The sequence below is a fragment of the Patagioenas fasciata genome, chromosome 7 (genome assembly GCF_037038585.1).
Source record: "Patagioenas fasciata isolate bPatFas1 chromosome 7, bPatFas1.hap1, whole genome shotgun sequence".
Lineage (NCBI taxonomy): Eukaryota > Metazoa > Chordata > Aves > Columbiformes > Columbidae > Patagioenas > Patagioenas fasciata.
The window spans coordinates 33,775,593-33,801,570 of record NC_092526.1 but is presented as its reverse complement, the minus strand read 5'-3'; the positions used below and the strand labels follow the sequence as shown (position 1 = coordinate 33,801,570).

Here is a 25,978-nt window from a genome sequence, read left to right as displayed (position 1 = left end):
ACTTCCAAATATTAACATTTTTACTGGCAAGGGGCCCTTGGGGAGGGGGGCACAGGGACAGTGTCCCAGCAGGAGGCATTTGAATGATATTGCTAGTTGGATTCATTCTCAATGTAAAAATATTTATGATGAACATATAGGTAACCCACCTAGTAACTTTCCCTGGAAGAATCCTTCATATCTGGAGGCAACTTGGTTCATCAAAAACGTGTCAGTTTCACTATGAAGTTTCATTTTGTACTGATCATGGGTGTTGCCACAGATCACATGAAATAGACCAAGGGCGACCTCGGTGCTTGTCTCTGCTTCAAATGCTCCAAACAATCACTTATATGGCTTTGGGGAATTGTTTGCTTTAGGCAGCTAAGTGATGTTTTGCACACTTTATTAAGAAATTTACATGTATGTATTTAAAGGAAGGAGTAAGGCCTAGAACCGACCTTGAAGAAATAACGTATACATTTACAATCACTAACCGGGTGACGTTCTCCAGTTCACTGCACTCACCTCCCGTGCCTGTACCGCTCTCTTTGAGACTGCCAGCCTTCCCGCTGCGGGCAGCTTTCACTCACCGCACCAGCAACCCCGCAGCTGCGCAGAGCCCGGCGGGGAAGGGCCGGAGCGCCCTGAGGAGACGCGGCCGTGGAGGGTGGGAACGCGGGGAGCCGCGCCGGCCAATCAGACGCTGGAGAGTTTCTCGTGGTAGCCAATGGGCTGGAGGCGCGGCGGTGAGCGGCGGCTGGCGGCCGTTAGGCGCGTGCTCCGTGTGGCCGTTAGGCGCGTGCTCCGTGTGGCCGTTGGCCGAGGCGCGGAACTGGTGACAGGGCGGGTGTGGGCGGTGGAACGGGGACGGTCCGGGGGTGGAGGATGGGCTAACTGGCTTCCATGGGCGGCAGGAAGGTTGCTCAGCCTTCCCTGAAGCCGATGTGAGCCGCGGTTCGCCGCCTTCGGGGTTCCCGTGTGGCGAGTGGGGGCGCCGGGCTGTGGTGCGGGCTCCCCGTTCCTCGGGGGGACTCAGCGGTGGCTGTGCTTTAACAGCAGGGTTGGATTCTAACTGTGTTATTATTTATTTAGCACATACCTAGAGCTGTTCTGGTTCTTGTCTCTTAACTTGTTCTTAAGGAAAAAGGGGAGGGAGGGAGGGAGAGAGGGAAAGTCGCCTCTCTGTGATAATGTGTTATTTTTTCTGTCTAGGCGTTTAAGATGTGCTTTTATAGCATTATGGCAATTAGTTGTGTTTTCACAGATAAGATTGTTTCAAACTTCAGTTAGGAGATGAAGATAAAGTTAGTGCACTAAGAAAGCTGACTTCTATGAAACAAATTACTGTGGAAGTGCATAATGAAATCGTGGTAAGGTGTTTTTTTGGAGGGCGACTGACTTCTATTGATGACTTGATTTAAACCATTTTCATTAAGTGATTTCAAATTACATAATTTTAATGATGATCCTTATCGGAGAAGAATGAGTGGATGCAGATTTGAGGACAGGCCACGTTTCCCCACGAGAAAGAGCTATCATAATGTTATCTCTTAGGGGTATGTTCTGCAAACCTTCCCATGTAGATATGAGTCACAGGTCATGCTGTTTGTATCTGGAGTGGGTGGAACTCGTGTAACTTGTGTGTTAATCCCAGAGCAGTGGCCAAGAAACAGGCCTCAGTTTCTAATCTCATGCTGCACCAGCAGCCTCTGTCTCACTTCAGTACTTCCCTTGGGTCCTTACAGACCTATACCACTCTGGAAACCTCCTTGGGAGTATGAACCAGTGACTTGTGTCTTTAGAAGCCTGTGAAACCCAGTTTACGGGCCTCCTGTTACAGACAGGGCTGTAATTTGCAGTGCTTTATAGAAGAGTATAGTCAGGTTAGAGGCCTATGACTGTAACATAAAATTGTTATGTGTATTTTCAGTGTTTTAGAAAGCATACGTGACTGAGAAATATGTCTAATGTTTGTATGTATCCCTCTTCATTTTAAGCTTCTGAGGCAAGGCAGAGAGGACTTGACAACTGTTTATAAGAAACAAGCTTCACAAAGAGCGTCTTCCATCCCTATGTGGTTTTTTTTCCTCTCCTTTTTGTTTATGCTTGCTATGAAACTAGGTTTGTTCCAAGTCCAGAGCAGGTGTATTGCTTTTCTTAGTTGTATTGTCCAGTTTTCTTCTGTTAAAAGAAGTGCTCTGATCCAAGAAACCATCTTCCTGTTTTCCTTCATGACTTATGCTTTCTAATTGTAAAGATTCTCAGGTTTTCTTGTGATTCTGTGCTTGATAACCATTTCTTCTTGCTTCCCAAAATTAAAATGAATATGCTTCCATTTCCCCCTTGTCCAATGCCTGAAGGCTTTCTAGTTCTCAGGAGGCACAGAGCTCTAAGTTTACCTCTTTACTAATTTAAGTAGTTTTTAATATTTTTATAGCTCTCGGACTGAAGGATGTTCCCTACAGTAAATATACTGGCCATGGATCAAGAAGTTTTAAGCTTATTGTAGCAAGGAGTGCTTACAGGCCAGTAAACAATCAGGAATGGTGTGAGGTCAGTTTGTGGTCACTGAATCCACGACCATCAGGATTTGGACTTTGAGAGTCAGTATGTGCATCTAAACACCTTGTGAGCGGTCATGAAGTTCATATATGATGTATTAAAAAATAGCTCGTTGTGGATCAGCAGGGATTCTGATGATTCAGCCAAGAAATGCTTCAGTAGTAGGAGGTTGGAAACTTTGCCCAAGAGTGTAAGAAAATAGGACTGATTGGTCTCTGAGGATGTTTTGAAGTCAGACAAGCAAGAGTGGCAATTTTTTTAAACAGCCTTTCGTGAACTCTTAGGTTTTCTTTGAGAACATACCATGTAGTTCCTGGCTTCTATACTAGCATGCAGTAGGTAAAAATAAGATGGTTAATTTAGCATATTTTTTAAAACACTAATGTCCTCTTATATACCATGGAGTATCTCAGACTTCTCTCAATTTTTATTAAGGTGAGAAACTGATAGGAAGAGATGAGCCGATTACTTTGAGAGGTTGCAGTGGAAGTGAATTGTGTGGATTTCTTCTTCTGAGGAGGGCTTAAGTGTTTGTACCATGGAATCAGAAAAGAAGAGCGATGTTACAAGCAAAAGGAGATGGTTTAATCAGACCTCCCAAACCGAGCACATGCTTGTCAGAGACGTTGCAGCAGGAACTAACAACTCTGGTTTTGGCCAGGCACATTCTGCCAAAGTTTCAGAATTAACGTTTTCAGAGGAAAGCTTACCTTATTTAAATTCATCTTTAGATGCAGATATTGAAATCTATAATAAGCAGAGAATGAGAATTTGCTGTGCACGGGTAGATGAAAGCAAGGAAGAAGCTGATGCATTGGGAAGGGCATGTGACAATACCCATTTCAATTGTGGGGTGTGTGATGATTGCAGGCAAAGCCATTTAGATGAAGATTCACAGCTGGAGTATCTTAGTGCTCACGAGCAAGATTTTGATGATGGGAATAGCTCAAGTAAGTTTTCTGAGCAAAGAGGAACGATAGGCATCGAAACCTTAAAGCTGATAGATCCAGTTCATGAAGTTCCAGAGGGTGGAGTCACAAAGGAACAAAATCTTGTTGACATGTCAGAAGATTGTTGTTCTGAGTATGGTGTAGGTGACCCAACCTGCCTAGAAGCAGCTATGCCAGAGCTTCCCCACCTACTTCAGGCCTCCCTGTCTCCGCAAGATTCCAGCGGCATGACTAGTGATCATCAGGAAGAGCAAACAGAGTATCATAGTGTTGTTTGTGGAAGTATACTTGAAAGTCATTCTTACGGCAGTAAAGAAGTGGTCTGTCCAAATCTGCTTGTATGTGACAGTTTAGGAAATGAAGAGGTGAAAGACACCCCACTGATTGGTGGCAGGCTGCTACCTCAAATTGCTACAAGTGAAGAAGTGCTTGAAAAAAATGACGAACATTCACAGCATCTCAATGAAGCAAGACAATCCTTGACTTTAGCCACGGGGAAGGGCCCCTGCAGTAGCTGTAGGCCTGCAGAAGCTGTGCAATTTTGCAAATGTGCAGAGGACTCCGATTTCTACAGTTGTGAAGAATCTGTTGTGTGCACACGTGGTGCCAGCTATACTGTGAGGGATGCTGAAACACAGTTTCCAGTCTCTGCAGTTCTCACTAGCAAGAATCCCTTTTTTGGAGTGGAAGTTGCAGATGAGTCCTCGTGCGGAAATACCAGCTGTCTGAATTCAGTGCATTGTGAAACCTTGAAAAAAGTTGCCAGTGACTCTACAGTTAACCAGGCTGTTGACGCGAGTTCTGATTTTAGAGCTTGCTTTACAACAAGCAGAAGTACCAGTGCTCAGGTTTGTCTCTCATCCAGGGCTATTAATACAGAGATAACAATGATGAACAAATCTCGACCCGTGGAATGGTGCCGTGAAAGCTTTGCAGATGTTGCTTGCAATACAGACTGGTCATGTGGAGCCTGTAGTACAGAGGAAATTTGTTCACAGCTTACTGGCACAGTGGAAGAACACTCAGGTGCCAATACTGCAACAGGTGAAATAAGTTCACTACAGGTAATTAAGGAAAACAAACAATTATCATATATAGCACTTTTTTTGACTTAAAATTTGCTATGAAGTTGTCTGCATGAATGTTACTCTGTAACTTTTAAAGTTTGTTTGTTTGTTTGTTTTATTTAGGAACAGCAGGTATCAAAAAATGAGCTTTGTAGCAGCTATTTAAAGATAAGCACTGACAGGTGGGTCATGAATCATTCTTCATTTGGAATTCTAGGTGCTGGATAAGTTTCTTTTAATGAATGAAAAGTGTCTGTGACTTAGCAAAACTCATGGTACTAAAAGATTGCTGGGTAGCAGCTCCTAGGCTGGAGGGTAGGGCTGCCTTTCAGAGGGACCTGGACAAGTAAGAAGAATGAGCTGAAGACCTCCTGAAGTTGAAGAAAGACCAAAGCAGCCTTGGTCTGCAGTTGTAGACTGGCCAAGAACAAGTCGAGTGTAAGTCAGCAGTGCTGCTGTATGGTGAAGAAGGGAAGCCACATCCTGGGGCTGTGTTAGCAAGAGGTGGAGGGAAGTGTTGGTTCTTCTGTTTGGTGCTTGTGAGTTTGCCTCTGGAAAGGCATCTCCAGCTGTGCACCTTGTAGTGCAAGAAAGAGACGGGTAGACTGGGGGAAGTCCACCAGGGAGAAGGTGAGGGGAGCTGGTGGAGCACCTGATGTGTGGGGAGAGCTGACGGAACTGGGTTTGATCAGCCTGGAGGAGGGAAGGCTGGGGAGGTGGGGAACCTCCCTGCAATTCTTGGCAATTGAGTAGTGGGTTGCTGAGAAGACAAAGTCAAATTCTTTGCAGAGCTGCATGTTGAAAGGCCAAGAGCCAGCAGTCACAGTGAGGGGAATTGTAAGTGGGTGTAAGAAAAAGTTTCTTACAGTGAGAGTAGGATTGGAACAGTGTTGGAGAGATGGTACTGTGTCCTCTCTTGAAGATTTAAAAAAACAAAACCCAAGCCCCACAATGCAGCTGGCCTGGATAAGACGCTGAGCTAAATTTGAAGTTAGTCCTGCTTTGAACAGAGGTTTGTACTGCAGACCTCCAGAGACACTTTCCAACCTAATTATTCTGTGACTGTGGAAACAAATGTAAGTGCGTCTATCGATCAACAGGGTTGCGAAGTGTCTTCTTGTTCTCACAACTGCATTTTTTGGATAGAAATTATTATGGTGCTCATGGAGTTTTCACCTCTCAGTTAAGGCTCATTATAATGTGAAAGCTACTGGAAGACATTATTTTTTCTGTGTAGTAAATAGGAGGAACTAATTTTATTTATATTTTTTTTTCTTCTCCTTGAATCATAACAAAAATAGCTTCTGGAAAGCTACTTGTTTCAAAATAAAACTTAATGAATGTAAAATATTGACTCAAGGGCTTCAAGATTTTGTTTATTATTATTTTAAAGGCTGATACACCTTGACAAACAAACTGTGAAGGATTCTACATCGAGCTGCTGTCAAAAAATACTGCAGAGAGCGATTGAAGCAGAATTGCAGACTCTGAACACTCATTATCAGATGTGCTATCAGCACTGCTTGAAGATTTACAAACTGGCTTTGGAAGAAACCACGTGTTTTAGCAGGCATGTACTTTAATGTCCTTTTAAATGAAATAGCTAACTTTGTTAGAAGGCATTAATTGCTGAATATTACTGATGTAGTCTATGTATTTCTTGTAATAATGTTTATTGTTAGCGTTGTTGGCCAGAAGATATTTTGTTCCCAGAGCTGCCAAGTCTTATTTTCAGCCTAAAATTTTCTGTAGCATTCACAGACCCCCAAAAAACCAAACCAAAACAAACAAAAAAAACCGCCCCAAAACATAAAAAAACCCCACCAGTTTGTTTCCAGGAAAATGCCTTTCTGTATGGAAGGAATAGTACAGAGAATCCGTTCAGGAGTGGTGAGATACATAGAGGGGAGGAGGTAGTAAAGGAGAGAGAGAGAAGAGGTGTAGGACTGTTAAGAGGTGAGGCAGGAAGGGGGTGGAGATTGCAGTCTCCAGCTGATAAAACTTATACCTTGTAAGGAACCTGGAATTCCACCAAGAATTCCTGCCTCGGAATGCTTTACTGTGCCACAGATCGCTGTAAAACCTCCTCAGGGTAGTGTCTGCTCCAAAGCTCAGGAGGGGGTTCAGGAGAACACCTAGGACTGCTGTGAAAGAGTACGGCTCCGGAAAGCAGCTGTGCGCATCAGGAATGAACTCCTGTTCTGGCACCATGTGGAGGAATCTTTAAACACTTGGGCAATTCTGGAAGCAGTAAAATAAATGAAATGTCTGTCTGAGTTGATCTTATTTTCTTATACATATTTTAACAGATGTAATAGAAATACTGAATTATGTTCATCTCTCATGTTGGTTTTGGAAGAGCTAAAAGAGAATTACAACAGAATGAGAATGAAAATAAAAATGGGCATACCTTTAAATGCACTTCCACCGCTATCAGTTGAGATGAAGTTGTTCCCCATCTCCTCTCCTTATGTCCCATCCAAGGTAATTTCTTAATCGCTTTTTGTTTTTAATAGAAATTGCTTTCTTCAGAAAATTAAGACAGATCTTTTATTTTTTTGACAGTTTTTCAGAGAGGATCTTTGCTATGAGTAAGTAGTCCTCATTTGTGGTATTTATTGAAGTTAGAATAAATGAGGAGTTTAAAAGATGGTAAACTTAGAATTTCTTTATTTTGGGATGTATCTTGTTGGTCCAGACTATTTAGCTGAAGACGAGCATAGCAATTTGGGTACAGTGATTTTATTTTAAGGAGATTTTTATTCTGTAGTGTTCTAACATGCAAACTACAGGGTTGTATTTTTTTACTAACTTTATGGTTAAACTTTTCAATTTACAGGTAATTTTCCTGGTTCCTTACTTTCACTACTAAAACCCTTTGTCTCTAATCTTAATGCTATCTCTTTTAAAAAGCAACATCAACAAAACCACACGCACACACAAAAACCCACCACCAACAAAAAAACAAAACACCAAAACCCACAAACCCCCCTCCCCCTCAAAACAAAGAGACTTTGCTGCCAACAAAGATAATATTAGACACAGAAGAAGATGTTCTGCTGAGATTATAATTCAGTTTTGAAGAATGATAGAAAAATAACTTCATCTTTCAGGAAGGCATATGGTACTGCATGTTTGAGAACCATATCCAGTTACTTTATGTAAGTGGAGATTAAAACAGATTGGGCAATAAGTTTGTACTGCATCAGGTAAACTAATAGAGATATTTTTTCAGACTTCATGTTTAACATTAGTAAAATGAATCAAAAATTGCACAGAGATTTCAAATGGAAAGGCATACTTGGAAACACTGAACAGAAAGCTGTCTGGGTATAAAGCAAAACCAGCCTAATATAAACCTGGAACATAGCTTTATGTTTTATGTTGCAACCAATGCTTTTATAAAATACAGGTACCAAAAAACTTTGGTTCCCATTTCGAGCTAAGATTTGTTAAGCACATTTTATTTATTTTACTGTGAGCTTTTGGAGCTGTTTAATATTTTGGAGTACTTGGTATCACTGTAGAATTTAAAATTGTCATGCCTTATTTCGTTTGAAATTCTTGGTTCTGTTTTAGTTCTGTTTCAGGCACGAGAAAAGCTGACTTTGAAGCACCAAAACTGCAAGAAAGGAAAATTTCTGTTAACATGGTAGGGACTCGTTCATTACTGCGTTTCCTAGCCATTATGTTGTGAAGCATAGTGTTCTCTTAGGTATATGCAAATACCATCACAGTCTTCAGGGTTCAAACTGAGATTCTCTGCCAGTAATTGGAAATGCAGCTCGTGTGACTTTTTGACATTTTGATTGTCCTTTCAAAATAAAATAATCTGGGATTCTTGAAGATGATCAGTAGGTTAACTTTTTAAAATTTGCTGGTTTAATCATTTAGTATTCTGAAGCTCAGAAAAATAACGTGATTAGGTACAAGTGCTGTGATGTAACTAAAACACGTTTATAGGACAATCCACAGACTGTATGTTTAACTGATGCTAGTCAGCCAAGTGAGTCTACTTCCTCCAAGACATTTGAAGAACAACATAAAGATCAGGATATGGAATGTGGTAAGTGATCTGCTTCTACTACAAATACTGCATTATTTGTTGGTTTACTTATTGGAAAAAAAAAAAAAAATCTGTAAAACATATAGGTGGATATTCAACTTTCTTTCTGTGAAGGAATGGTCAATGTTATCTCAGCCCTAAATTCATATATTGAAAAAAGAATTGCTACTTAACTCAGAAGTGAAAACTCATATGTGTCATCTCTTCATAACATAGTACCAAATCATGTAGGTAGCTGGAATCCTCTTAAGCACACAGAAATTTGATATTCATTCATATGACATACCATGTTGTGAATTGTAACACACTGAAATTTATTTCCAATGTCAAGGCTGTGTGAAAAATGAAGAAGGGAGTGAATATTGGTTTGATGCTAAAGAGGACTTGACAGTACCAGATTTTTCAGTAATACCTGAAGAAACAGAAAAGCAACAAGAAAAACAAGACACGGTAGATGCAAGAGGTGAGGTCAAGTGCTTTAAGCTGCCATATCCAATGATGATGTTTATTATTTGAGTATTCTTTTCTTTCTACAAGCATAAGTAAACTTGGAAAAAGTGCCAGCTGGGTTTTCAGACTTATTTTTTCACTGACATGCAGTGAATCCTTGTAGAGATACTCAGCTCTTTGCATCCAGGTTTTTCCTTGAAACCTTTACCTGCAGTGGTTACACTCATTTTAGTAAATGATGTGCCTGGAAATCTGTCTTTTTCTCTCTTCCTCCCCTTTCTGCTTCTTCCCAATACTGGCTTCTGAAGAGTTAGCTGGGAATAGTCAGTGTTGGGAGGCTTGGGTCCCAGTGATGGGCATGGTTAGAAGTCTCGGGAGCAGAGAGCTTGTGTGCTCTGTGGTGGGAACTCGGTGCACTACCTGTGCTTTAACGCTGGTACCTGTTAGTTCAGACCAGTGTTCTCTCTGGTTGTCCCTCTTCTGCCTTTTCAATGGCCAGGAAAGACACAGGGAAAAGAGATTTCAGAAACTGAACTGGTCTGCTTCTCGGGATGCTTTCTGCTAGAAGATACTCTTCATTCTTTTACGGTTTTTAGAGGCTTTTTTGTGCTGCATGTACTGAAATCTACAGAGATGGTGTTGGCTTGAACTGAAACAAGAATAGTTAGTAACACTTTGCTTTCTTATGTTTACTATTAGAAACCAAGAAAAATGAGAGTGGAAATGAGTGTTTTATTCGTGTTGGTGGCCTAAGTTCCTCAGTGTCAGAGGTATGCCTGCCCTTATTTATATCATAGTAGTAACATCTTGCCTCTTTCTGAATTCTTTCATACTATACATTTGCAACCAAAATATATTGCTTCTATTTTGTAGGGTGATTTAAGATCACATTTCCGGAAGTATCAAATTTCTGACATTCTTATGTGTGTGGATTCTGGTAACTACAGGTATATTAATTTAAGTTTTACTTGTTTCAGATATTATTGCTGTGAAAGTAAGTGAATAATGGGAGAGAGGAGGGAGTTGTTCATTATTTTCATTTTGGTTTTGTAAATGTTGTAGAGAGAGAGAGGTTGACAATAACTTATCATTCTGGATAGCTCAGCATATGAGAAGTATTCTGAAATTTTCTGTTGAGTTTGAGATACAGTTAATGTTTGAAAGATGAGAACCATCATGTGTTCTTACTGATAGAAATTTGTGTTTTACTTAGTTTCTTTTTTTATTTTGTGTCTTAGATATGCATTTATTTGCTTTAAAAAGACTAACAAAGCAAAATTAGCTGTAGAGGAAATGAACGAGAAAAAAATAAAAGGAAAAACAATAAGCGTTGAATTTGTAAAGCATTCGTCATTAGTTTCCCAAATACTTACAAATAAGCTCTGGCCTGAAATCCAGCCTGTTGATAACAGTCAAAGAAAAGATCAAGATAAAAGACTCACTTCAGCCTCCAATGCTGTGAAAGCACCTTATGCCATCTCTGCTGCTGAGAAAACGCAACTGCTTCCCATAGCTTCATCAAAAATTTCTTGCTCTACACAAGTACCTTCAGAAACCAAGTGCCCTCATCTGAAATCATCTAGTGAAGATTCAGTACATTATTTGATTGGAGTTAATCAAAAGGTAAGTAATTATTAGTAAGCCTCCTTTGTATGGCAGATTTAAGAGCCTTAAAACTTCTTGTCCCATAACATGTTACATTTTTTATATATATATAGAATTATGTTAGTCGAGGAAAACATGTCATTAATAAATTTCTGGCATGCTACAGAAGAGCAAGAGCACCATTCATTTGCCCTTGCATCAAATTATGATCTTTTTTTTCTTAATGCTAAGCCAGTTGGAAACCTAGCCATTTGCACTAGATTTTTCATCTTGCTTTTCTCCTCATTTGAGTCTTCACTTCTAACACTTATTTTTTTTTATATGGATGTTTTGTGATTTTTACACAGGAAAGATTTTTGGATATCAGAGGGGAAACTCCTGGGTTTTAAACATAAATCTAAAGAAACATATGTATAAATACATGTTTTTGTGTTTACTCATGTTGGTCCCTGGAGAATAAGGCAAAGTTAGTAATTGCTGGTGTTGCTCTTACAAACTGGATAGATATGCTGCCCTTGGGGATTTAACTTCAAACATGCTAGTCCTCTGGGAAATATAAATCTGATCTAGTTTCATGTAGCAGGTATGTCAGTTACACATAAACGCATGTAGTAATATTATTTCAAATTTGTAGATTGGATAATATGACTGGCTGTACTAGGATAGCTTATAGATCTGAATCTGTATCTGTCATTTTTTCTTTTTTCGTAACAGGAATATTTATTAGCAGAAAAGTTATGTTCTATTACCCGCACAATACTTAACCCATTCACTTTTTGCTTATTTTGATGCAATTTTAGGACACTGGAGAAAACTTCCTGCAGAAAACCTCTGCTCCTTTCTCCACTAATTCTTATGAGGCCTTTATTCCTCTTAATACATTGAATTTGAGCAGCTTTACGAAATTAATGAAGAAACTTCAAGAAATGCATCCAGAAGCTAGCAGGTGAGAGTATTTGGATTTCATTTCTGCTCTGATTTGTAGTGGATCTAGTATACGTGGTAACCAAGTGCTGAATGTATTGCAAAAAATGTGGTGTAAACAGTTGTTTCTTTTTATTCGTGTAGAGACAAAATTGTGGATGCTCTGCTGGAGGTGAAGAAGAACAACAAAGGTATCTTAAGTGGCTTACCCATCAGTACTATTAGGGAAAGGACCTCTGCCATTCTAAGGAAATCAACACCCAGTTGTGGGTAGGAAAAGCAATGTAAATAAGTGAGTATTCTAGCCTACAGAAATATATCAAAATAAAACTACTTCAGTTTGTGTGGCTGCATAGCCTGACTAGGTTAGTAAGTAACTTAGTGTAAAGTTCTGCAACAAGTACCGGAATGAATCCCCTGAAACAACAGTTTCTAAGGATGGTTGGCTGTTTTGCAGAACATCTGTAAACAGATTGGCTTGCAAGCTCTATGCACCCTATAAAACTTGGCATGCTGAGAGTTTTATTATGCAAACTGTTTCGTTGATTTAGTGGAGAACAGCGTCATCGTATGTATTCTGTACAAAGGTGACACCTAATGGCCAGTCCTTGTGTAGCAGTTCATGAAGAAATCCAAGCATAGGTTTAATTTTGTTTTAAAAATTGATTATTTCTATCTGATGTATGAAATTCAGTTCTGGGCTAGAAATCTACCAGAGTAAGATTGTGTGTCTTTTAGTTTTTTCATGTTAGGGGACATCTTGCATGATGACACAGTACTGGATGCTGCAGGAAGGTGAACATGCTAAAACCACAGCCCAGAATTGCAGGGATGTACATATAAGTGGTATAACTGAAACTGTCCTGTAGGAGACATCCTTGAGTTGGCGCTTGTTTCGGTCTACTATTAAGCTTGCTATTCTGCTTGCTTTAGGGCTTCCTGCACTGTCCCATACCTTCTGAGCACTCCTCCAGCTTCACTTTTGCCCACAAAAACAATTTGTCCGGTTGTATGGTATTTTTAATTCTGAGGTGTTTCTTCCCAAAACTGCACCAAATTCTTAATGCTCTGATTTTGGTCTCAAAGCTCCTGGTTCAAGGATGTCAAGGATTCAGTTTGGTTTTAATTGATACCACCTCTTCCAAGATGTGTATTATTTATGCAAATAGATTTACTTATCTAAGTGTTTCCCACTCACTGCATGTTACTTATCAGACTAAATTCTCCTGGTTAGCTGCCTCTGCACATGTTACTGTAGTGCACCAATAAACTGTAACGCAGCCTTAACTCAGACAACTGCTGTGTGTTACATAGTAGAACTGTAACAGAAGTAGAGAAATTCTGCCCAGTAAGACAAAGCAGAAGCCTGGGCTAGAAAAGTTTCCACAGCTGCATTAAATGTACAACCAGATGGTTATAAGCCGTTTCCCTCAGACCTTGTTCTAGGAAGTAATATCAGTGACCAGAAAAGTACCTCAGAAAGACAGCCTGTAGTTTGTGCTGAATACACAGGGACACAGAATAGGATTTTAAATACAGCACAAGATTTTACCTCCCATAGTGAGGAAGAGGGTAAAAGGATTTCGACCAATTTGCCTGTTTGGCTACGTTCATAAGTTTGTTAGTTTGACATTTGACTACCCTTTTTTATAACAGCCTCAAATGTATTGTACTTCCTTGTAAAGTGATCTTTTGTTCGTTTTTAAATGGTGTGTGGGCTTAACAGTAATAATTGTTCCTGTTATAGTATTTTTTCTGTTGCTTTGCTAAAGAGATGATGACCTATAACAATTTTTACTTTCATCATGAGGGAGCTGTGAAATAGCCAAATCATTAGTAAACAGTGGGGAAAAAGAATTCTCAGCTTCCATAGTAAGAAACATGTAATAGGTTTAAGAAAAGATGATTGTGCTCAAAGCCCATCTGTACTATTCTGGTATGTGTATAGCTTCAGGCTTTCATGAAGGGTAAGTGTCCACTGAGAAATACCACCTTAGAGGCTTATATTCTTGCAAGCTGATGAAATGTCCAGAGTTCTACAGATAATACTTTTATGTCAAGTTATATTACATAGTATTTAGTGTGTAAGAGCTTGAATTCAGCTTTAAAGTAAAGCATGATGTAAACTTGACTTTCTTTTCTTTGGCTGACTTTGCCCAGTGTTGGACATCTCAATGTTGATAGATCTTGTGTATTTGTTAATTTTGAAGGAGTAATTTAATTAGAAATGAGAAGTTAGGTTTTGGACTGAAAGTCCTTTTGTTCTCATTAGTGAGCAGCTGTCCTATTTACCTGAATGGCACGCTTAAGCTTTTTCTGTTTTCTAAACCTAATTGTAGGCTGCAGTTAAGATGAATTATGGTGATATCAAAGCTTTTATGTGCAGCATTAAAAATGGCTCTTTCCTTAAATTTTATCAGTAGCAAATGTCCATGCTGGGAAGCTTTCTGTGAAATTAGTAATCTGCGTAGTGACAATATAAAAATAGACCAATGGAGAGGAGTCTTCTTGAAGCATAACTAGAACAGCACTTTGAGGAACATAAAGAAATACATAGAGCCTTCAAACTAATAAAGGATGATTTGATAACTTCATTTTGAATTACTAAAAAATGACCACCAGATATAATTTGTTACACAAAGATTATATATAATATTTAATTGTAGTAATTTCTTTCATGTGGTTCTTGAAGCTAGGAAACCTTACTCTTCTGTGTACTTCTGCCATACATACTAAAATTATTACAGCTTCTTGTGGTTTTCTGGGGTCCTAAAACTGCTAATATTCCTTTTATTTGAGTATGTACATGCAAAATTTATGTGCTGCTTTTGTTTGTTTGTTTTTCAAGAAGATGCCTTTCTGATGATGAAGAATCAGTCATCTCCCTTGGGAAGTTTTTTGCAAATCCTATACTCCAGCTTGTTCCGGGATCGTACTGTTTTTCTTCATTGATTTATTTCAGCAGATCTTCGTGAAAACTCATGTAGCATCACTGTTGTGATGTGCAGTCTTAGCCAAGAGAATATAATGTGAAAATCAGTTTGGGGTGGTTTTGTTTATGCAGATGTTAAATGATTCTTCTCAGTTTTGTTGTTTCCTGTAGTTGGTTCAAGTGTTTCAGCAGGTTTCTCTAAGGTAGAAAGATCATACTTCAGTGAAGCAAGACCTCAAATACCAGCAGGGCTTTTTCTAGGCTGAACTACACAACCCTCAGTTCGTGCGTGCCACTTAATTTTAGGCATGGTAGAAGCTGCTAAGCTGTTAATGAATAGCCAACACGCTTGTGCTTTCCAGATAATCTGATTCTGAATGGTCTATAGAAATTCCAGGTATCCTTTGAACACTGGGGAAGGCAGCGAGGGCTTCCTTTTAGAAATCCAGGTTTTGGAGCTGGCAAGTGCTGGTGGACATGGTTACACAGTCCCTGGCTGCAGCAGAGTTGTCTTGTGTCCATTTTGACCTCAGAAGCATGTTGCAGACTGCAGAACACTGATAAGGCGAAACAGTTCCTTCAGGATGAAGCCTGGGCTTGGTTGGTTGGTTGTTTCTTTTAGAACATGGCATTTTGTTGTCTCATAGTCTGTTTCTGTTGCTGCAAGCAGAAGATGGGCTTCTAAATCCTTTTTTTGTGTGTCCTATGGCCTGGTATAGTGGCACACATTCCCCAAGACTTCTGGTTTGGGTCAACACAGCGGGGAGGAGGAAAGCTGGGAATATCCAGTTTTTCATGTTAGTTTTTGTGATTACTGTGCAGAAAAGGTCTAGATTTCAGCTCTCCTGCTAAACGATGGAAAGGCAGCTTAGGTGTACACATCTGGTCAGAGGATGAGGAGAATTATCCTTGATTGACATAAACAGGCTCATGCTGTGATACTGCATGACAAGACAGTCGATCACTGTTGTGTCTCTGCCTCTTTGTTGTACTTTGTTCTAGGTTCTGACTGCATTTGCTGCCAAAAACACAGCCTTACTTACCTGTGAATAAAGGTTCACATTCCTTCTTGAAAAAGTTGTGCTGTTTTCAGATCCCATTCCCTCTCCTCCTAGCAGAACCACTGCAGGTGAGGCATCAACCTTGGCTCCTTCCCTGTTTATATCAAGACAAAAGCAGCCATAGGCTTTGCTCTACCACAGTATTAACAGCAGATGCTGCCCCTTGTGTTCCCTAGACTTGATTTTGTAATTGGGCAGGTGTTATGAATAGTTTTGATAGAACTGGCTATCTGGCATGCAAGATGTTTTGTTTCTGTTGGGAATGCAGAAACAGGTATGATAGCAAACACTGAAATTAGCACACTGTCTTGTTTATTAAAGTTTTCTGTTTCTTGCTCTTCTCCCTTTAAAAGGGAGAGCTAACTTAAAATGTGAGAGAACTGAGTTGTGGGGCAGTGACCTTTCAGCAGCTGGAGCCCTCACCCACTGGGATGACAAGTTCCTTATGGCACATCCTAATCCTAAAGTTGCTCCTGAAGAGCTCAAGCAGCCACGCTCCTGTTGAGGCAGGAATTTGTTTACCAGCTGTAGGTGGAGCTTGTACTAGCTCTGTAACGATTTTCCACTCAAAACCACAAACAAACAAAAACCAACAAAAAAACCAACCACGAAACATTTATTTTTCTCCTAAAATTGCATTACATCCTCTATATTCATATTCCACTCTGCAAAAAGAAAGGGAAGGTATGATTTTTAGCCTTAGGCGAGGAGAAATGCCTTCGGTGCAGATGGAAGGGGGCTAAGGAAAACGCGTAAGGAAAAAAGGATTTCTCGGTGCTTTCCCTCCCTTTGCCGTGTCTGGGCGCCCACCTGCCCGTTCCACGAGGAGGAGGTGGAGGCAACGCCGTCTTCCCCGTCGGGCATGTCGCTCCGCTAGAGCCCGCTGAAGCCAACCCACGGTTACCTGCCTTCTACTGACACGTGAAACGGCTGCGGAGAAGCGATCCCCGCCCGGAGCGAAGCAGTGGGCGGTGGAGCGGACTCCCCAGGCCGGGCCGGGCAGGCGGGGCGCTCGGAGCCCGGGGCACTGGGCCGGCCGGGGCCCGCCCCTCCGCGGAGCCCACCCCACCGGTCCCGGCGAGCGGAGCTGCGACGGAGTGAGGGGAGGATCCTGCCCCGCCGCCCCGCTCCGTCCCACGGGCCGCGGGCGGCGGGTGCGCGGGGCAGAGTGCGGCCGTGGCGATGGCCCTGCTGCCGCGGCGTTTCCTCTGCTTCCTGCTGGGTAAGTGCAAACTTCCCCGGCTGCCGCTGCAGCGGGTGCGTGCTGGTGCCGGGCAGGACGTGGGAAGCGCGGGGGCACCGCTGGCAGCGTTCGTGCGGGGCGGCGGCGGCGGCGGGAGTAGCTCCCCTGGCAGCCCCGCAGCAGCCCGGCGGTGGCGGGGCCGGGAGGTGTGCGGTGCCTCTGCGCTGCCAACGGGCGGGCAGCACTGGCCTCCTCCTCCCTGACTTTACCAGCGCCGGCTCAGCTCTTGATCCCCGAAACCTGCGAAGTCTCCGGCTGGATTTTGCTGGCGGCATAGAAGGCAGGTGGAAATTAAAAGGAGAAATCGTTCTGAAGCACTGGGAAGTATAAAAGATTTAACTTCTCTAAATATGTCATGACCATGCTGTCGGACACAGCCTGTTTTGTGTGCGATTTCCTATTTGGTAGGTGAGATTTAGTGAAGCATGCTTGTGCGGGGAGACGTCCTTTGCAATTTCTTTCAAAAGTAGAAATCAATTACTAAGAGACTGCTTTAGGAGTCTCAGTTTTCCTATTCCCAAGCCACGGGGAGAGGATGCAGCCAGAAGTGCTCGTTCAAGCAAATATTTCTATGCTGAGATCGGATGTTCTGGGTTTAGTAGATGATCGACTTAAAATCTTGTTGGAAATTCTTGCATTGTCTGGTTATTTTCTTGGGGTGCAGTGTGCCCTGGTTTCTTTGTCCATGTAATTGCAGATGCAACAGGTAGAGACTGGTACAGTGCTTGTAACGTGAATATCCACAGTAGACAGTTCAGAGGGATCATGTAATTGTATGCTGTATAAGAAGTGTATTTATTTAAGGTTACTTAAAAGGGAAATTGCATGCCCTCATTCTAATGCTGATTGTCCATGAAATCAAAGTGCTCTTTGAGGATGCATAGATTTCTCCTTCTTTCCCTGCCCGTTTTCTTCTCCAAACCCCAGTGAGTAATGCATTGAGCTGTGCTGCATGTAATGGTTTTATCGTACCGCGTAATTAACTATTTACTACTCTTTAGCTGATGGTTATTCACAGGGAAGAGAAAGCTGCGCCATTAAACAAAGAACATTTTTTGAGCTTGGTTGCAGGCAAAGGCTCCGGAGCAGTCCCATGCAGAAACCTGTGACTGATGTTGCTGCCATGGAGCCCTAATTCCTGCTCGGCTAGGCTTTATCTCTCCTCTGTTGTCCTAGTCCTTTCCCCTTTTCCTGCCTTTCCTTCTCTTGGTTTGGGCAGTGTAAGTTTTGAAAGTGAAGAGAGCAGGAGTTGGTGATAATCCCAGGCTGCGCTTTTCCATCTCCAGTAGGCTCGGTCACAGCAGGACATCTGCCTCTGTGCAAGCCACGTAACCATGATGGATGACAGCTAATCGTGGTGTCAAGTGGTTGGATGCATTTGTCTTCCATTGCATCCTTCTTCTGTATTTTTTTTTTTTAGCACATTCTGCACTGTTTAAAAAAAAATAGTGCACCAATAGTGCACATTCTGCACAATTTAAAAAAAGAAGCACAACAAAATACTTGTTTCTGCTTTACCTTTCTGCTTTATGGCCCTGAACACAGACAGGGATCCACTGAAATTGCAGGTGACAGCTGAGAGAGCCCAGAAGTCATAGTGGAGTTGTGAATTCTGAGATTGCTGATGCTTCTTTTTTTTTTTTTAAGGAAAGACAAAAGGGGGAAAAAGGTTCTGCTAATAGATGTGGGATCTTGCTAACGAGTGCTGAGGTGGCAGACAAATCCGAAGTGCCTCTGCTGAATGCCAGGTCTTATGCGGAGAGCATCATCTCTGTTCCTGTATATGGTGCCACACGCTGTTGCAGGGTCTCTTTGGACAGGCAGCAGGTAGGGAGGGTGAGTTTCCCAGCTCTGTGTTGGTATTTTTACGGCCAGCCCTGCAACTGCCTTGGGACACACTCTCAGATACCTGCCTTTGTCACTGGAGCACCTTTCCTTGTGAATTGTTGAGAGTTTTATGGACGATGGGTGTTGGACGGTGGTGTGTGATGATCTCCTCCCCAGAGCTGTGTTTCTGGAGATGTGTCCACCTCTGTAGGCAGCTCACCCTGAGCTCAAGGGGATTGCACTGAGCCTGGTCCTGCCCCAGCTCATTCTTGATGCATTTAGCTGTGGTCTGCCACTGCACCCCACACCAGGATGCAGAAGTGGTCTGTGGAGACCGTCTTTTTCTTTCAGAAGAAATAGATACTATCTGAGACACTCGAGTGGCCTCCAGAATAAAATGGGGAGCATGGTTAAGGCTGATAGTGCTTCTTTGTGCCTTTGAGTTGGTCATTTCTGCGTCAAGTCAGATTGCAGCAACTTCTGCTGCCAGTTGGGAGCATCCTCCCTGCCCTGGGACCAGAGCCGCTACAGGACTTCTTGGTGGTGGGAACTGAGCTCCTGGCCTGAAGCTGTGAGAGCTGTACTACCCAACTGCAGGGCTCTCTCCTGGCAGCTCAGAGCTGTGGACTCCCAAATTTGTATGCGGTCTTGGCCACGAGAGAATGACACAGACTCTCTCCCTGCTGCCATAGCCCCCTGGCTGTACTGAAGCTGGGGTCCAGGTCCTGGCAGGATCAGTTAAGCTTTCCTTCTATGCAAGGAAAGCCTTTCTCTTAAAGCTCAAGCTTTTGTCTTAAAGCTCAAGCTTTAAGCAGCTTTGCAACTGGCTGCAGCGTCCTTAAAAAGCCATGATGGTCAGGGTATCAACTGCCTAAAAACAACCTGGTCTCATTCAGCAGGCCTGAGATCCAGCTGTATCCCAAGGTAACTGCTTCCATTAGAGGTAATATCTGGCTTTTTCCGTTTTTTGGCTCCGGTTCCCTGCAGGGGCTGCTCAGAGAGGAGGGAATGAGCCACGCTCTTGCTCACCGTTACTGTGAGCGATGATAATTAGCACCACACTCTGCTCTGCAGCCTTGCCTTGGTGTTTAAGGGGTTACCTGAGGGCTGGGTTTCACAAGGAGACTCGTTATTGCTGGTGATGATGGATGAAGCAGGATTATGGCTCGGGAGCCAGGTCAAGGTCGTGCAGCTGAGAGTTAACAGGAAAACCCTCTTGCTCGTGCTAAACGCTACACAAATCTGCAGAGAGATGGGTCCGCACCGATGGTGCTTCTGCTGCACGGCTTGCTGGAGGTGGTACAGGGATGTGCCAGCAGCATCCGTGTGTGTGCCCGGGGATACTGGCTGGCGTGAGAAGGGTCGGGTGGTGCTCAGTGCCTCTCACAAATGTGCTAGTGGGTGGCTGGAGATCCTGTGGGGACAGACATTCTCCATGCTAGCGTTTGCTGTCGCTTCCTGTGCCAGTTTCTGCCGGCAGTACTGTGCTATGCTGCTTTGATTTCTTTGGAGTTTAGATAACTGTATTATGGAAAGAGATAAGAAGGGATTGCAAATAAGGCCAGTAAAACATTATTATCGTATTGATTCCTTGCATTATTTGTCTATGCTGTACAGCAGTGCGTTTGCATATTCTACAGAAACTGATGCTTTCCTAAAAAATGAAAGTTATTGGTGCTGTGTATGATCTATGCTGGAAAATAAGAAATTACAAGTACTGTTGTGTCCTCTGTTCAGCTGCTGGGAGTCCTGGAATTGGGAGGAAAGGTAGTGATGTAAAACCTTTGAAGTTTTTTGGAATGGTTTAAATTGTCTTAACTTTATGTATAAACATCGCAGCTCTGATCCCTGGACTTTGGTCCAAGACACCTCTGGGGAAGGATGTGGCAGTGAGAGGAGATGCCTTGGCTTTTCTGTATGTGCCTGGGTACGTGTATATTCCCTTTACGCTGTAGCCATCCTTAAACTGTTACACCTTATGCATTGATACCATCAATCAAGCTTTGCAGGCTGTACTCAGCTGATCGCGTGAATTTCCTGGACTCAAAAATAATAGCAATAAGATGAACACTGAAAGTAACAAGAAAGGGAAACCTCTACCTGACAGCGGGAGCAGCTTTGTGAGACAGGTGTGTTAGGATTATCTGTGTCTTTCTTCACCCCGAAACACACTCAGTAATGTCTGTGTGTTATCTGAACTCAAGCACCTCTTTTATAAAAATACTTAGTCTTGCCTTAAAGACTAATTGAAGGCTACTGCATCTCTGGGAAAATCCTCCTGAATATTTAGAACGTGTTGTGTTATAAATCCCTGACAGTAAAGTGGAATGTTCCTCCTCCCTTTCAGAGTATCTCTGAGATGGAAAGGACTCAAGGCTTTCTATGCATTAAAATAAAAGCATGTGAGTAGTGAAAAATAAATTACTTCCACTGTGTAATTTCACCTACTGCTCCCATACATGCCACCTCTATTCCTATAGAAACTGGTGGCGTATGGCTTTGGTAGGCTGGATGCAGGATGTGTTACCCAGTCATGAGCCACTTGGCTTTGAGAAATTGAATTGCATTTATTAAGTATGAAATGCTGTTGAATTAAACAGCCGTTAAACACCACCACCATAATCTTGTAATGACCCTGGAGGTTGTAGGTAATGAAAATATAAATGCCATGACCTGGAATGAAATGAGAGACCTCATAATAGCTAAAAATGAGGTTGGCATTCTTGATGTTTTCATAGGGCTGGAAATCAATATTGGGTCATTACAGAGTTGAGGGAGGTCTTGGAAATCTGTGGGTGGAAATCTGGAGTTATTGCTCTGTGCTAGCAAGTTCTTCTGCCTCACTGACCAGCTGCAAAGCCTGGCTCTGTCAGTATTAGCATGCATGTCTGGTGGAGGTTTTGGCCCCAAAGCAGCGATTGTGGTTGCAGCCCTTTGCCAGCACAGACCCTGCACCGAGCGAGGACTGAAAACACCATGAGGTAGCACTGAGTGCAGGGGAGATGGCATATACAGGGGATACACAGCATCTTGACTTGGTCAGATAGCTATATACCTTTTTCTGTTCTGGGAAACTGGCAGCAGCCTGGCCAAAAAACTCTGGCAGCGCTGGATTTCAGCCACGGGTGGGATGAGATTCCTCCGGGCTTCCCTGTATCCTTCCGGTAACGTTTGTTGGGAAAGTGGCAGCGCTCTGTGTGGGTGAGTGGCAGAGAAGTGTCATCTCTGCACGTTATTCGGCAGGAAGGAAAGAAAACTACCTTGAGAATCCTCTAAAATGGAAAATAAATTATTCCCGAGCTGCTGAAATGGCTCAGTGACAGATTTTAGTCTGGAAACTGTATATTCAAAGTAATTAGTCAAGCTGCTGTTCTTTGCAGCCTATGATGAATACACTAACAAGACACTGCAGCTATTTATTTTATTTTTCTCCCTAATGAATTTTTATATTTATTTATTATATGCTTCTTTATAGGCAATCTGAGTGAATAATACTTGCCCAGGAGCTTATTTTTTTATCTCTATGGTAGTTCAATAAAACAGAATAAAAGAATAATCCACATTTAATGCACACAGACCCATTGAAACCTGAACCAAGAATCGAAGCGTGTTGTCTCCAAACTGATGCTGGGCACTTTTAACCTTGGTGTTAAGTTTCCCTGTTCTTATTATAGCCTCAATCAACTGAAATAGCTGAAGGAAAAAATAGTCTGGGGGCAGGGGGAGAAGGACGTGTTTGCCTTCAGCACATTCTTGAGATCTTGAGCGTTGGGGCTGCTCGTTTCTCCCTGGCTTTCTGCAACAAGACCACTCCAGCTTTGAGACCCAGCAGACATCTGGCCTCTTTTGGCGTCCTGCGCTTTGTTGATGGTTTACAAGTAACTCTAAAGCACGGGTCTAATGCCTGGTTAAGGTGCCGGGATGAGGATGCTGGAAACCACTGTCCTCCCCTGGTAGGCAGGAGCAACACCGCTGGTTCCTGGAGTGGCATCGCTTCAGCCCCTGCAAGCAGCTGCCAGCCACACAGGCCATTGCCAAAATAGGGGTGTTCAGAATTAAACGAGGGTCCCTGTTCAGCTCATCTGGGTCAGTGAGCGGTATTTAATGGTGGTAATGGTCAGACCTGATTTGAACTGGGAATAGGTGAAGCCAGTCAAGTCAGGACTGTACCGTCGCTCATCTCCAGTGCGTGTCTAAAACCTGTGGTTTTCCTCCATTAATTTAATCAAGGCAGATTGTTTTTAAAAAGACCCCACTATTCATTAAGGATATATATAGTTATCTTTATAACTAGCTGCTTATGGCCGATTTTTCCCTCTCGTGATTTCAGTCAGCTAGCAGTTGCTTTTCAGCGTGCCTGGCTTTTGATTCCCTTTCTCCTTCCCTCCTTCTCAGCTGGTTTTGATTTTATTTTACTTACTAAATGAATTTTTGGGAAGGAAGAAAAGTATTTGCCATTCCGTTCTATGGAGAATCAGGTCTAGGGACACGTAAGGTAAGTCCTGTTTCTGGAAATGTTCTTGGCAGCTGCTGATGGGTATCAAGGACATACCGTAACTCGTGCTGATACATATGGGAAACTGAGGCAAGGAGAGACACTGGACCAGGGTCCTGGCTCTTTGAACAGCCCATTTCAATGTATTTATTAGTTAATATCATTTAACAGCAATACTATGTGGCAAAAAGTGAACCCCTTGTGACCCAGCTAAGCTGGAATTGTCCTGCGCTGGGTGATGTGTTGCAAAGTAGTAGCATTTGTTTTGCATTTTAATTTTAACCAAATATTAGGCATTTACAGGAGCCGATATGTGGAAACCTGTATCAGAACGATGTTGAATTACCTTTCATTTAGGGAGGGCTTGACTGTTACATTGTAGGTACAGGAAAGCTGCTTTCTGAGGTGCTCTATAGTATATAGAACTTGGAAGAGGAATAACACGGTGCAGCAGGATCTCTGCTGCCCGAGCATCTCCTGAGTGTGGGATCCAGCCGGAGGGGCTGGGGAAACTGTTCTCTGTGGGCTTGTTGAGGCAATTGCTTGACACTTCTGTGAGTCACTATATATTGCAGTAATTTAGTGCTTTGGAAGCTTATACCATCCCAAATCATTTCCATGTCTCTTAAATCCCTCAAATCCTCAGAAAACTAATTGCTTTGATATTTAGGACAACTGGAGTTGTCCTTTCCACACAGAACCTAAATTACTTTAATCTGATTCATTGATTCAGTGTAGAAAAGGGGGACTTCATCCAGTGAGACTTCATCCACTGTTCCTGAAGTGATTATTCCCCTTCATTTTATTAGACAAAGCAAAATAAATAGTTAGCTTTTTTTCCCAACCAGCACTAATGAGATATTTTGCATACAGCTGAACATAATAATGAAACCCAAAAGGATATCTGAGGTTTTACTTTTGGTATCCTGTTGTGCCTGTGAAGGAATGTAGTCATTTATCCATTGAGCTGATACTTTGATGATTTGTAATCACTTAGTTTTTTTGCTAGGCTGAGGGTGTTTGTTTTTGCTATCATTTTATAGTTCTCCCAAGCATTACAAGAGGGCACAAAATAAACTGCTTAAAAATGACCACCAGTGAATTCTTTGTTGAAGTTGAGGTAGGAGCTGGCTGCCTGCGAAAGCGATGCCTGTTTGTTTTCTTTTTTTTATTATTGTTTTAAGCAAGTGCCTTATTAAGCAGATGAAGCAGGACAGTTTGAACCAGCAGATTTGATGGTATTTTTGGTCATTGGTGGTTGGGGTTCCCGTTGGGGCCGGGCTGTGAGCTGGGGGTGCAGGGGCAGGGTCACCGTGGGCAGGGGGATGGCAAGGCAGGAGTTGGGCAGCATTACTGGCAGAGGTGGGCTGGTGAAACCCCACCTGGGCAGGCTGAAGGCCCTAGTGGTTTTCATTTCAGTCCCCAAAATTGTTTTCCTCTTTGCAGAGCTGCCACCCCGGGTGCCACTCCAGTGCCTCGGGAGAAGCGGCATCTCGGAAAGACACTTCGGGCTGGGTCCCTTGTCCCGTGGGAAAGCAGCTGCCGAGGGCAGGGCAGGCACAGGTCCCCAGGGGGACGGGCAGGGAAATCTCTGTGATTATGTGGTCCCTTTGGCAAGGCAACGAGAGCTGGGATGTGGCGAGGAGGTGTTGTGCTGGGAAGAGAAATGAGGGCAAAAGGACTCCTGACCCATGTACCGCCCGGCTTCGTTAGCCTGCCGCTCACAAAGCGGCCCTAATTAGGGCCCTAGCTATGGAGCTGATTGCTGGGCGCAGCGGAGCGTGCTGGAGCCCTGCTCCTCGTGGGGCCGCGGAGCTGGGATGGGGTGACGGGGTCGGGGTGCTGGCTCCAGCGAACAGCGACTGGAGATGCTCTGCTCACCTCTCACTGCCACCGGGGGAAAGGAATTGCGGTGCTTGGGCGCACTGTGCTTTGGTAAAAACATGGTGCCGCTTCAGAGCGAATTGTAGGTGGCGGGTTTATCAAAGGATCATTGGGCTGCCAAAAAAACAGGTAGGGATGTAGTCAATGGTAGCGCTTTGGTGCTGTGTGCCCTGTTTACAGGTACAATGAGGGGACCGGGAAATACGGTGTGATGGTACAGGGCTGCTGCGGTCTCTGGGGTGGCGTTTGCGCCGAGAGCCGTGTCCGGCTGCTGGCGTGCAGCTGAGATGGAGCTGATGCTTATTCGTGATCCGCTTGTTTCCGTTTGACCTTCTCCTGTTACTGCCTTTTACCATAAATAAGTCTTTATGCCCAGTGATGTTTATCCCCAGAAGCATTTCTGGTGCATCGTGATGCTGCCTGCAGCCTGGCTTTTGCAAGCCACAGCCCTCACGCTGGTTCTGCTCCCGTTCTCATTGGACCATGTCCCCCCAGAAATGAGACTTCTAGAGTTGCTCCGCAGGCAGCAGCGGTGGGATGGCACAGGCAGGACCTCTGTGAGCTCTTCAGACCCACCACGTGTTGTGCTTCGTTCCCAAAGACATAGATGCCTTTGGCCTCTTTGGAGGGTATCTGCCACCTGAGCTATCTGCATGGCCAGGTCCCTGACTGGGTACCATCCCCAGCCTGGCTGAGCAGTGACTGAGTTTTTCTACTGATTCTGCACTCAGTTATCTGCCAGCAAGGTTTTACACTGACTCTCGCTGCTGCTTGTGCCCCTGGCGTGGCACTTACGCCCTGTACCTCCTGCCATGGTGCATATTTGGCACAGAGGCCTCATTTGCACAAGCAAAGACAGAACAACGTGCGTGTTTTGGGGGACCATCTCTTCTCCTAAAATTGAGCTTTCCTAGCCCTGTCTCTTTTCAT

General features: G+C 43.2%; 1 protein-coding gene and 1 long non-coding RNA gene across 3 annotated transcripts in view; both read left to right on the top strand.

Annotated features, from left to right (window-relative positions):
* Positions 1–776: 776 nt before the first annotated feature.
* Positions 777–3,142, top strand: LOC139828450 (uncharacterized). 2 transcript variants are annotated; one of them, XR_011740049.1, is made up of 3 exons: positions 777–817; positions 1,247–1,352; positions 2,980–3,142. It is a non-coding gene; the product is annotated as an uncharacterized lncRNA (long non-coding RNA). The 2 variants fall into 2 exon arrangements; XR_011740050.1 differs by lacking the exon at positions 777–817 and adding an exon at positions 887–926.
* A 7-nt stretch (positions 3,143–3,149) lies between these two features.
* The window catches only part of LOC136103235 (RNA-binding protein 44), a 37,634-nt gene continuing 14,805 nt past the window's right edge, over positions 3,150–25,978 (top strand). Inside the window, exons 1-15 of the mRNA XM_071810750.1 lie at positions 3,150–4,558; positions 4,685–4,743; positions 5,955–6,131; positions 6,871–7,045; positions 7,127–7,152; positions 8,141–8,213; positions 8,525–8,627; positions 8,959–9,090; positions 9,777–9,847; positions 9,951–10,024; positions 10,316–10,700; positions 11,483–11,628; positions 11,751–11,876; positions 15,654–15,667; positions 16,702–16,821. Coding sequence (XP_071666851.1) covers positions 3,155–4,558; positions 4,685–4,743; positions 5,955–6,131; positions 6,871–7,045; positions 7,127–7,152; positions 8,141–8,213; positions 8,525–8,627; positions 8,959–9,090; positions 9,777–9,847; positions 9,951–10,024; positions 10,316–10,700; positions 11,483–11,628; positions 11,751–11,876; positions 15,654–15,667; positions 16,702–16,821 — 3,085 coding nt within the window. The 5' untranslated portion in view covers positions 3,150–3,154. The remainder of the gene's footprint in view (positions 4,559–4,684; positions 4,744–5,954; positions 6,132–6,870; positions 7,046–7,126; positions 7,153–8,140; positions 8,214–8,524; positions 8,628–8,958; positions 9,091–9,776; positions 9,848–9,950; positions 10,025–10,315; positions 10,701–11,482; positions 11,629–11,750; positions 11,877–15,653; positions 15,668–16,701; positions 16,822–25,978) is intronic.